The sequence below is a fragment of the Lytechinus variegatus genome, chromosome 2, assembly GCF_018143015.1.
Source record: "Lytechinus variegatus isolate NC3 chromosome 2, Lvar_3.0, whole genome shotgun sequence".
Lineage (NCBI taxonomy): Eukaryota > Metazoa > Echinodermata > Echinoidea > Temnopleuroida > Toxopneustidae > Lytechinus > Lytechinus variegatus.
In genome coordinates, this window is record NC_054741.1 from 35,379,648 (window position 1) to 35,392,408 (window position 12,761).

General features: G+C 34.9%; 1 protein-coding gene and 1 long non-coding RNA gene across 11 annotated transcripts in view; one reads left to right on the plus strand and one right to left on the minus strand.

The window, feature by feature from the left end:
* Window positions 1-2,220, plus strand: part of LOC121407957 (septin-7-like) — an 84,195-nt gene extending 81,975 nt beyond the window's left edge. For all 10 annotated transcript variants that reach the window (XR_005968968.1, XR_005968969.1, XR_005968970.1 and 7 more), the window contains one exon: window positions 1,526-2,220. Coding sequence is in view for 6 of the 10 variants with exons in the window: in XM_041599227.1 (XP_041455161.1) it covers window positions 1,526-1,571 (46 nt within the window). In the remaining 4 variants the exon portion in view is untranslated. The remainder of the gene's footprint in view (window positions 1-1,525) is intronic.
* Window positions 2,221-9,268: 7,048 nt separating this feature from the next.
* On the minus strand, window positions 9,269-11,158 carry LOC121407959. Its single transcript, XR_005968972.1, has 3 exons — window positions 10,990-11,158; window positions 10,535-10,577; window positions 9,269-9,400 (listed from the first exon to the last, which is right to left on the minus strand). It is a non-coding gene; the product is annotated as an uncharacterized LOC121407959 (long non-coding RNA).
* Between the last annotated feature and the right edge of the window lie 1,603 nt (window positions 11,159-12,761).

A 12,761-nucleotide genomic window follows, 5' to 3' on the forward strand; every position in this document is an offset into this window, starting at 1 on the left:
GTTGTAAAAACAAAGAGAGAATGAAAATAAATACAAATTTAGAAAATGAATAAACTTCAGAATATGGTGAGGATTAAGCAAGAACCGGTTATGGCATTAAAACAGCTCTCCATTCAAACTTGAATGCATTTCCAAAGTGCCTTTAGTCATCAGCTTTAGTGTTTGTCAATTGCCCTTTTCAATTTGAGACACCCTCCCCCCCCACATGCCCTGAACAGAACTTGCCTTTCTCTTTGCTATTTCACTGCTGCATGGAAATGCCTGCAAAGAAAGATTTTTAATTTATTTTTAAGGATGTATTGTTATTTCCGGTATCCACGATAAACATTGGTTACAGCAGGTAGAAGTAGTAAGCATTTCATAATCTTCAAAGCACCCCCCCCCCTTCCCCATCACAAATCATTCCCAGTTTTGTTCTCATATCAGTTGTATTGTTTTGCTAATATTTTGTTATATTGTGTTGCACAGAAGTAGAATGAAGAAAGTGTTTTGTATCATCTGAATATAGTACTGGTACCAAAATGATTTAGGTTTCTTACTCTTTTGAAAAGCTATCCAGTGAGCATTTATCATCTTAACTGCTGGACAGTAATTTCTCTGTCTGATATGGTAGTACATGTATGCAACCTTCCTCAAAACCAACACTAAGTCACCAGGCAAGGCTTCCGGGAAATAGCCCAAATAATATCTTGTCTCTGAAAATCAAAATTTGAAAATTAGCAATTTTAAATGAGTAACATTTTACATTATTCTAGCAAATTTACTGATTTAAACCTAAAATCAGATACAAGTTTTTCTTATACGATTTTTTTTACAGACTAAATGGAAGTTTTATCCAAATTGCACAGAATGCATGCATAAGTGAAGCCATACTTGAAACTTCTATTTTGTTCTTGTTTTTTTCCAATTCTTTTCAGAATCTCTCACTAAAAATTTTTCAATAAATCAAGTACTTACCTGATTTATTGTTGATCCATTTTGACAAGCTACATATTAATTCAAAGCATAGGATCTGCATTTTCTTTTTTTTTGATAAAATTAAAATATCTCAAAATTCATTTGGGCGACTTATTGTTTGATTTGAGATGGAGGGTCTTGCAGTGAGATCTGTCCCATTCTCTTATGTCAATCCATAATTATGCTACAAGTCATCATGTCTAAAAAAAAGAATATAATTTTGCAGCATGATGTGTACTATTTTGCTCCTAGAATGATAGCATGATATTTGTTGCAATGTTTATAACAACTCAATGTGCATTGTGCCATCTGCTCTGATGCGTTAGTAATCTATGTGCATTGTCTTACTTGTTTTTACATCAAGAGGTTTGTTTTTGCTGAAAATGAAATGATCAATCTTTCTCATAATTTTTTCTCCTTTCTTTTTTTTCACTTCGACATTTCCATTTCATTCTATCTCTCTATCCTTGTCTATCCCTTAATCTTTCGTCTTTCATCCTTATCGCTGCACTCCTAAACATGACCCTCACTCTCTCTTTGTCTTTTTCTCTTCTTTTGTCTCGTGCAGGACACTGGATCCGAAAAAGGCCAAAGGAAAGAAAACTATATTTTGAATACGACAAGACCATTCATCCATTCATCGCAATCTCCAAGACCTTTTCTTTTTCTTTTTTCAATTATATATTTCTCTATGTCCAGGAATTTTATGTGGTTATCTGTCTCGTATTGACCCCCCCCCCCCTTCACTCCCCCAATTATCTGAACAAATTGTCATAGCATGGCAAGTTATGTAATATGAGTAATGGGGACATTATTGGCAGGATTATCAGCCAACTATATATGGATAAAATTTTAACCACAACTCCAATATTAAAATCTATTGATTTTCATTAGTGGGAACACTTATCATGGTTTAGCATATGTTCTAAATGTATGACGCCATCTTACACAATATTATTAAAATTCAGAAAAGTACGGTAAGATGAATTATTTTGATCCATCAAAGAATGAAAATTTAAATTTGTATTTAATACATGTACATCATTTATAAGGAAATTTAAATCAGAGGTATTTTATCATCATTTTATAAATAATGATTTTCGTAACAATTTTTCTACTTAGACATTGTTTCGTGGACATGAATTACATTTACAATGATATTTAACATGTGTATTCATACCATTGCCCAAATTCATGCCCACGTATACATGAAGTTTCTTTATTATTGGGTATTTATTTTTCCACATTGTCCTTTTCATCAAAGAAAAAAATGGTAAAAGAAAATTCCTGTATTATATTGCAATTGTAATAGATACTAATGTTTTCACATTCTTAAAGAACTAGATGTCATGAGGCATTGATTCCTTTATTAGTGAAACAATTATGTTCTGTAAGATATACCCCCGTTTGTATGATTAATTATTGAATATGTCACCTCAAGCATTTCAGTGTCACAGTTATCTATCCTGTAGATGAGTGTTGGAAAAACAGTTGATTTCACGACAATAGAAATTCCCAGTCAGTCAAACGCAAGTGCACCCTTCCTTAGCATTAACTTAAAATTAGTCATTCAAAATGAGAATTAGGCTCATTTGTTTTTTACTTTTGGGTGGTCCAGTTTCTTTTACCTGTGTTGGAATTTAACAAGAAAATCAGAAGATGTTACATGTATGTGGAAAAAAAAAGAATCCCAATCAAAATTTGTTATGTAGGGTTATTCTTTTCCATTTGCTATTTTCTTTAAGATACCATACCTCAGTGCAGCTTAAACATCTTTTTCTTTTATGTATTGTTCTTTACCCCTCTTTTATTGTAATCTAAGTTTTTAGTCATGGTGCTCTTTCAAGCTTCAATAAATGTTAAAACTGGCTTTAATTATTCTTTTAAAATTATGGTAGGAAACAACCAAGAAATTTATGCGATAATGAATGATTTAGTTGTGTTCATTTGTTAGTGTTATGAGACTGAATAAAATAATAATGTTGAATCATGAACACCAAATCTTCTTCACAGGTGTTAAAGGCAACATTAATTTGCCACCAACCAACACTAAACCTGTAATTTTCCTCTCAACTTTTGTATTGTATTGTAGATATTCTCAAGAACTTATATGTTCCAACACAATGGTTAGAAGTTACTTTTTTTTATATATATGTATCAGCAATTATTCTCATGTTCCACAATAACCATAGCAACTAACATAGGCGTTAGCATGTTGATGTTTTCTTTGTACATTACCACATTGTATTTCTGAAGTCTATCTGCCGTATAGTTGACAAAGTACAGCTTGTGAGCAATCAGGCTTCCATGTATTAAGTTTATTTTGAAAGCCACAATTTTTCAGTTTTCTTTTTCTTCACGACTATTTGAATAACACATGTGCCTATGGTATTTATTATTTTTTATCGAAACAATGATGAATATGTGCTTGTATAGATTGAATGTCTTGTACCTCTCCAATACATGTATGCATCTATTTTATAACTGTCATAACTACTAATAAAATGTCTGTAGCAAAAAGATATGTACATGTAGATAGAGCCCAGACATTACATAGCATTGTAAGCTTTTATACATCAGTCTTTATAGTGGTCATAGCGCCAGGAACAAATCGGCGTTATTTTACTGGAGTATATACATATCTGTACATATTATGTAATTTAAATTGCAAGGTTAAGCCTAAATGTGCTTTTCCAACACATTTTTTTTTTATTTGTGGGACTACATGACTTCATTTATGAATGAATCTGGCCAAAAATCTTTACCCCCTTTTGTTTTTAGAAATTCATTTGAATGTATTTTTATGTCACTTTTCTGTTTGAATAGGTATACGTGAACAGAGGAATCTATAAAAATGCTGCTTTTGTTATGAAATTTGGTATGTTTTGGGGAAAAGGTGAATTGGTGTAGGTTGTATGTTCACCTTCACATAGTTTCAAGGATACATGTTTTTAACTGTTGAAGCTTATAGATCCTGAAATCACATAGACATGGGACCTTGACATATCTCAGCGAACATTAATTCACACTGATAAAACTTATTTCCTCTACCGCGAGCACCAATTTCATATGAATTATGCAAAATAAAAGTATTATTTGGCCATATTACGATGCTTCACTCGATTCTTAAAATAAATATCATATACGGTGATGGGTATGAAAATAATAGCTGTGATATATCTCAGAAACAATTTATACAGAAATGTCCAAGTGATCTTATTTTTTATGAGAAGTAAGTCATGATATTATTCTAATATTTGATTTTTATGTGGAATACATTCAATATTTGTATACATGCTTGAATGTCCCCTATGTCTTGTACGTACAAAAGTAATGTACATATGATATAAACCACCAAGAATATGGACTAAAAAAAATACAATCTGTTTTATTTGACAAACTTTGATTGAATAAAGTATCCCATGTTATACATTCAATATCTTTGTTTACTGATTCGCTCTTTATTCAAAGTCTTTGTCGAAATACATATATTTGTGTTATGCTGTTTGTACACATCTGATAATTCTTGGTAGATGTGTGTATGTAATTGAGTTTTTTTAGATGTTTAGACTTTACAGATATGATTGCATACATTTAGGAGTGACTTATAACATCACAGTTTAAAAGACACGACTCAAAACTCAATTCTCTGCATCAATTTGTAAAACTCCCCCACGTAGCTTGGATTACAGGCTCTTGCTACAAACAATGCCCAGATGACTTTACCCTTCCCCCGTTAAAGAACCTGAACCTCAGCATTCAGGCAATTGAACCTTAACAGAGTTTGGCCCCACATCACAGAAATTATGAATTTTGGCTGCCGTATTGCAGATAATCAACACTTATTAATACTGATGTATTAAGAGAAAAAAAACGAAAAGAAAACAAGAGACCTTTTTGTTAATATCACATATTTGAGAAATGTTTAGTCTGACATACCAGAAACACTAGGGTTAAGAAACCAAGTAACATTCCATTCATTGCAATTATTCAACTGACAATTATTAATGGAAGTTCGATTTATCAAGGTTCCCAGCCCATCAGGGAAAATTATTTTACTTTTTTTCCAGTCAGGGAAAAATCAGGGTATTTGATAAAAAAATACCTCAGATCAGGAAAAAAATGCCTCATTAGGAAAAATCAGGGAATTTGATCAGCCCAAAAGTTGAAAGCACGGTAGTCAGACTCTAATCTTTTGTTGCATATCAAAACAACATCCATTGAATGACTGGTTATGGTGGTACAAATTAGTTTTACATTGTTTTTATACTGAAAATACACGTAATTCACTGCAACAACTTAGAAAACATGCGAAACTGGGAAGGGGTTTAAGTAATTATCTGGAAATTTTTAAAAACTTAATCAGGGAAAAAAATCATTGTTTTATTAAAAAGCTGGGAACCCTGTTTATGCAGAACTGATTTGGTGACATGCTCCTGTGGCATTTTCTCCTGTCTTAATAAGTCAGAGGGCATAGGATTAGAGTTTGTTTTTTTTGTTCAGAAAAATGTGAAGGATTGGGGTTAGTTTTGAAGGTTTGGCTCCATATGTGGCTTGATGTGCAGATTTTCCTTGCATTGGAGCAGTCGTTGCAGGAGCAAATGTCATGGAACCATTTGATTTTTAAGATCGACTTTTATATGAAAGTTCACCTGTGTACAGTTTCTTCCACCAAATTGCACTTGTGCACATCTGGGGCCCGTTGCAGAAAGAGTTGCGTTTAAACGCAAGTCAAAAAATCAATCGCAAGTCTCAAATGCGCGCTGTTGATTGGTTGAAAATCAAGTTGCGCGTGATTTTTAGAGTTGCGATTGATTGCAACTCTTTCTGCAATGGGCCCCTGGTTGCATACCAGTTCCCGTGGAGGTTTGGTACTACCACCCTTGCCACTCCTCTTAGTACATCTAACACTTTGACACAACTACATCATCTCTCCACTCCCAATGATCATCTCAATATTCACTACAGTGTCCATCCATCCAGTATACTGCCGTCTACAGACAAAAGAAGCAACTCACATTTTTTCTTGATTTTGAATATTTTCTGTCTGCTCTACATGGTGCCAAAGGAATTAGAGTCATATAGCCCTCAATTTCTGACACCTAGACATTTCAAAGCAAGGTACTACAGATTTGAACATAAAACAGTTACACATTTTCCTCATTTGCACAGAAACTTGTTCCACAGACTCCTTTTGTCAGTTGGCGACAATATAATTCCCGTTATCATCCCCCTATCAAATTGCCTTCACTTCTAACGGATTGACCTCTGTCAAATGCCCTTTCACTCGCCGCCTTCTCTTCCCACTCATTCTCCTCATAAATTGTTCTTTCCATAATAATCATGTTCTTTCCAGATCCTACTTACTTAATCTCACTTGCTACAATTCAACCTTCCATCACTACCCCTCATGCCTCTCTGCTATTCAGCATTTCTTCCATCCCGTTTAATTGCTCTATCACCTCTTTGATTCTCTCTCAGCTATCACTTACACCTTATGAGAACTTCCATGAAATCCTTAAAGGGATGGTCTAGGCTGAAAGTATGTATAGCTTAATAAATAGAGTAGAATTCACTGAGCGAAATGCCGAAAATTTCATCAAAATCGGATAACAAATAAAAAGTTATTGAATTTTTAAGTTTAGCAATATTTTGTGAAAACAGTCGTCATGAATATTCATTAGGTGGGCTGATGATGTCACATCTCTTGTTCTTTTGTATTTTATTATATGAAATTAGGTTTATTCAAATTTTTTCCTCCAAGAACTGGATTGACAAATGATTTAGTGCATTAGATATTTATTGCTGCAACTTTTTTCATTATAAGGGAGACACATTATTCACACATGTATGAAATAATGAAAAATATGATTTTATGTAATAACATAAGAAAACGGAAAGTGGAGATGTGACATCATCATCAGCCCACCTAATGAATATTCATGACTGTTTTCAAAAAATATTGCTAAACTCTAAACTTCAATAACTTTATTATTTGTTATCAGATTTTGATGAAATTTTTGGCATTTTGCTCAGTGAATTCTACTCTATGTATTAAGATATAAATATTTTCAGCCCGGACCATCCCTTTAATTTTGACTGGCTATTGACCATTGTTGTCATGGTAGTTAACATTGGCTGGCAATTCTATCAATAATAGTAATTTTCATACAACAGGTCCCATCAGACCTTCATATTGAAACTCTTTCAAAATGAGGGACTTGGGTCTTGCTGAATTGCAGCACTGCATTACAGTGTAGAGCAAACATATGCACATATGTTACAAATCGTTGCAAAAAGTGAATTAACTACATGTAGATACTGCTTGGTAAGGCAATTAATAAGATAACATACATCATGTTGAAACCAAATATTACAATGGCACTCCCATTATGTAATTCCAAGCTCTAGGAATCATAGGACAGCTTTCCCATTGTTTCTAAATGTGAAAATGGAAGGTCATAAAAAATGTCAAAAAGAGAATTTCATAGGAAGCATGGAAGTTGATGTCATTAGTTATGGATACTGTACTACGATCCACTGAACAAAACAAAATTTGATGAATGCACATTTACAGAGTTTATATTTTTCCATTTATTTACAATTTCTTGAACTTTGGTTTGCCTAAATTTCCATCTACACATAAAAGAGAGTGAAATGTTTATCAATACACTCAAATTCAAGCACATTTCCTCTCTGATGGTTGAATAGCCTATTAACATGAGTTACGTTAAACTGACCCAGATGGAACAATTTTTTGCAATGGAATATCACTAGCTGGAGTCATTTGCTTTGGTGGGTCTTTAGCATAAACAATGACAGATTATAATACAAAAACCTATGAAACTAAACAACTACAAAAATCTGTGGAATCTGGAACGAAAATTTTGAATTCTTATATTTATGGAATACACCTAGTTGCAAAATTGATGATTGGGAAACAGAAATATAAAGGTTTTTAAAATCAATATTATTAAGATCTCAGACTGAATAGTTCCGACTCAAGCAAAGGTTCTGCATCACTCTTTAAATAACACTGTTCGATGGGCACCTCATTTTTACATCTTTTGAACCACAGGATAAATAATTGACATTGGATTTTCACATTCGGGGTTTCAGTTCTACCACAGATTAAAAAATTTTAAAGAGTCATGTATTTCAAAATTTACTGTTACTAAGACATTTATTTGAAACCAGGTATTTGTGAGCAAATAAATACAAAATGAAGTTTATATTCACATGGACTACAACAAATTGGTCTCCTATCACTTCGGTTACATTGCTCTTTGGTCTACACTACACTTAAGTCTAATACCCACTTTGTCTGATTCTCATTCAGTCTAAAGCCCATGGACCGTATTCTGAAGTTGGGTGTAACTTGGACCATGGTATTACTCTGTGCTTTAATTATGGAAAGCCAAATATGTCAAAATTATCCTTACATTGTTTGTTTCTTATGTTTACTGTGCTCTTTCATACCTTGTGAATGGTGAAGAAAGCCTTCTTATTTATCATTCCAAAAGAGTTTACAATGGTTTGTGAGAAAAGTGAGCTGATACATTGGAATTATAGAGATTTATGTCACTATCGGCTATCCATAGTAAAACCAAAACTTTAAACCAGAGTTTAAATCAAACCCGACTTCAGAATACGGGGCCGTATGTCTACTTTCCATTTTGTGTACTATTTTCCACTTTGTCAAATTAGAAGTTAAACAAATCATAGACTAAATGCTCTTAGACCAAGTGGACATTAGATGACATGGGTACAGCAGAACTGAAGAAGACAAATTGGTGAATGAACTAAATGGCAATTAGACCAAGCGGTAGGTAAGTAGATGAACTTGCTGTAGTAGAACAAGGATAGACCATGCGGGATGAAACCAAAAGCAGTAGATGAAGCCCATGAAGACCAAACACCAATTTATCTTTAATAAAGCATGACTGACACTAGATCAGGCAATCACAGCATATATGAGAACATACTCCATGTTGAGACCAAAAGTCACCAAGCAGAACACACTCTGTAGGTTCTACCCATCATGGTTGAATGCATCCATCTATGTTTCTCTGCCTCATCTCGGCGGCATCGGGTGGACTGAATCCATGTCCAAAGAGGTGGAAAAAACTCAATTGGCACTTCAAGATGAAAAGGACATCTCAAGCTATAAGCATACCCAAGACCTGCATGAGGTATTCATCTTAAAGAAAATATTGGGCTCGGAAATGGAGAAGATGAAAAGAAATTCTTTCTGCATGATGTCAACTCTTCACGATCACACTTTGAATTTGTACATCACATTGTCCTTGTGTCCTGGAAAGTCTCGTAAGCAGCAGGGGAGGTCGTTAGTACACTGGGGTTGGAGTTTGAGTCAGGAGCTGTCCGAAACGCTTCTTTATTGTCACCCTCTGTTTAGAGTACTTGTCGTCTGGAGAAAACCGGGCTGTATTAAAATGATACAAGAACAGGTATTTTACTATGGGTGATTTCAAGTCCAGCATTGCTGGTGTTGGGTTTATTTTACATATATGAGATGTTCTGTATGGTGCATCCACGGTTTACTGGCAACACCAAGTAAATAATTACACCAAGCTTTTTATGCAAGCTCACAGTTATGTTATAGTTTTTTTTTTTTATGACGTGCTTGCATGGTAAAAAAAATGCATGTGTTTAACTCATCAATTTTACAAAGAAAAAGGGATTCCCCAGAAATGGGGTAACCCCACAGAGCATGCTCAAATCAAAAGTTTTCCACATCAAGATTAGCTTTTCAAAGTGGGGAGTTAGTACAAATTTAGATACAGAGATATTTCCCAATGTCTGGGGGGAGGAAGAAAATGGCTATTCTGTTCTGGTCTTGGAGAAAAAAAAATTACACAACAAAATGCTGAAAATTTCATCAAAATCATCAAAAATCATAATAACAAAGTTATTGAAATTTACAGTTTAGCATTATTGTGTGAAAACAGATATGCATGTCAACATGAATATTCATTAGGTGGGCTGATGTCACATCCCCACTTCCCTTTTTTTCTTATGTTATGACATGAAATAGTTGTTTCATGTTTTCATACACGTGTAAATGTGTCCCCATTTTAATAGTTGCAGCGATAAAAAACTAATGCACTTAATCAGTTGTCAATCCAATTGTTTTAGTTCTTGGTAGAAACATTTTGAATAAGCCTTATTTCATATAATAAAATACAAAAGAACAAGTGGGGATATAGACAACATCAGTTTGCTCATTGAATATTCATGAAGTAATACCAAGAACCGTTTCACCGGAATAATGTAAGCCTTTACAATTCAATAACTTTGTTGTTTTTTATCCGATTTTGATCAAATTTTCAGTATTTTGCTCAGTGAATTTAACTCTTATTGAGATATGAATATCTTCAGCCTGGAGTATCCCTTTAAACATGAACAACAGCAGTTGACAAGAGTAAAATTAGATGTATTAATCTCTTGCATTTAGGGTATTGTATTGTTTGTAAGATAACAATACTCAAAAGATGCTTAGAGGTTTAACTTTTTCTAAAAGTCTCTGTAGGCTACCTAACTTTTAGACTTTACTTACCAGGATGTGCTGACAAGGTGGGCTTTCCATTGGGGTCCAATTTCTAACAAAGAAAGGATTGAATACAAAAATATACATATTATAAACAGAATTGTAGACTGACCACTAATTCAAAACATACTAACATTATGACTAAGGCTATTTATTAATTTCAGGTGTTTCTGTGCCAGGGATATCTGTCCCCCGGCCAGACGATATGGAGAATGGAGAGTAACCAAGGGTTAGCAAATATAGTTTACTCTCCATTCAAAACACCCCCCACCCATTCTCTCTACAGCTACAGACAGTAATTGTGTAGTGTGAGTGGGCTCTGGCTCACCTAACCCAGGGAGCTCCGGCCCGCGAACCAGGACTCGTCCGTGTAATATTAAGCAGCGGTTACTCTCCAAAATAGGGTAGAATGGGGTCGCAATAGCACCCCAAATAAAAGGGGAAAACATAATTTATGCACTTACCTCGATTACATGGACATGATGGATGGAGGCCTATCGTGACACAGAATCCTGACATCGAGGCACAAACTGAACCCTCATTAAAGGGAAAAGTTCTGTCACATTTGTTCTCCTTCTTTCAAAATTGAAAACAAAATGGCCAATCGATACAGAGAACTAACGCGACATGGAGGTCTAACTTTTCCTTTCTTTTTGAGGGTCCAGTTTGTGCCTCGATGTCAGGATTCTGTGTCACAATAGACCTTCATCCATATACATGTGGTAAAATGTACCACAATCTGGGGCAAGCGCGGCTGCTCCCAAAGGGGTGGCTTGGAGTCATACATACAATGGAAATTGTATATGGATGGAGGATGTGTGCAATCCACTATGCACACACTACAATAAGCCTGTTCACGGTTGTAAACTGCGCACGAGCAGAAAAAGGTCATTTGAGATAAACCATGAAGGTGGCTTTCAAATTCACTGACATAGGCATTTGTGATTTGATGATTATTCATGTATTCCTTTCAAAATATTTATTTTATCACATCCAAGCTGAAGAGTAATAAATAGAGCCTTCATAATCACCGGTATTTGACAGTAGCCTAAACAATAGTCAAATGTGCCAAAGGCAGACAATAAAACAGATTTCCAAACAGTATCCCTGATGTACTATTCTAGTCACCTGGTCTATGTACAATGCCTTTTGTTCTTAGAATTTGAATACTCTACCGGTAAAGTTTACGCAACATCTACATTTGAAAATGATAGTGTTTATCCTAATGAAAAATCACAAAGGTCATTTGAGAAAAGTTGATCATGAGCTAACCGTGAACTGGCTTATAGACACAAACCCCTCTATGGAGGCTCTGTGCATTCATCCATGCATGGGTGATCAGCTTAGAATGCTGCAGGAGTGCAGGGTGAGGCAAGCCCCAAGATCTGATCATCACTTTGGACGTTGGACATACAGCGAGGACTTGTTTTAATGTTGTAACCCGCAAGTGAAAACCCGAACCGTACCGTCCCGTATAATCCAACAATTTGAAAGCGGGACCCGCTGACCCGTCGGGTTTTAACCCGCAAGTCAATTAATCTTTGAAAAATGAAAAACATTATTTCTGCAATCCCCACACTATACAGGCTCAAATCAGGAAAATATATGTCTACTACTACCTAGCCTAGAGTGAATTTACTTACAATTTGCAAATTCGCCTTTTATTCCGGAGAGAAAATGTTTTTTGGGTGACTTTGTACCACGAAATGGGTCCGCTCTGATCTCGAAATTGAAAGCATTACGCAATTAACGCCTCGGATCGGAGCTAGCGAGCCGCAGCTCAGCGCGCTAGCTAGCCCAGGCTGCCCAGCAAGGATCGGCAGACGGCAATGTTGTTTTTCAGTCCAGGTCGGTCGACAATGCGACTCACAACAATCATAATTACAATATTCAATTCCATGGGACCTCGTCTATAAAGTAATCAAAATTGCAATAAATACCTGGATAATGATACAGTCAATTTTTTCTTCTCGTTTATCTCTATATTATTTCCTTCTGTTTTTGTATTTCATTCGATAATATGGCCGCTAAAACTCGATGTTCAGTTTACCGTCGCCCGCGTTTGAAAATCAAATTCTGAAAATAAACTATTTGGATATCTAGATTCAAAACTGATTTAAAACATTAATATAAGCTTTTCAGTAAGACAATTACTTGTATATCTTGTAAATACCTGCAAATCTTTTCTTTCTTTCTTTTTTTGTGAATGGAATGACGCTGCATGCTCAACAATACC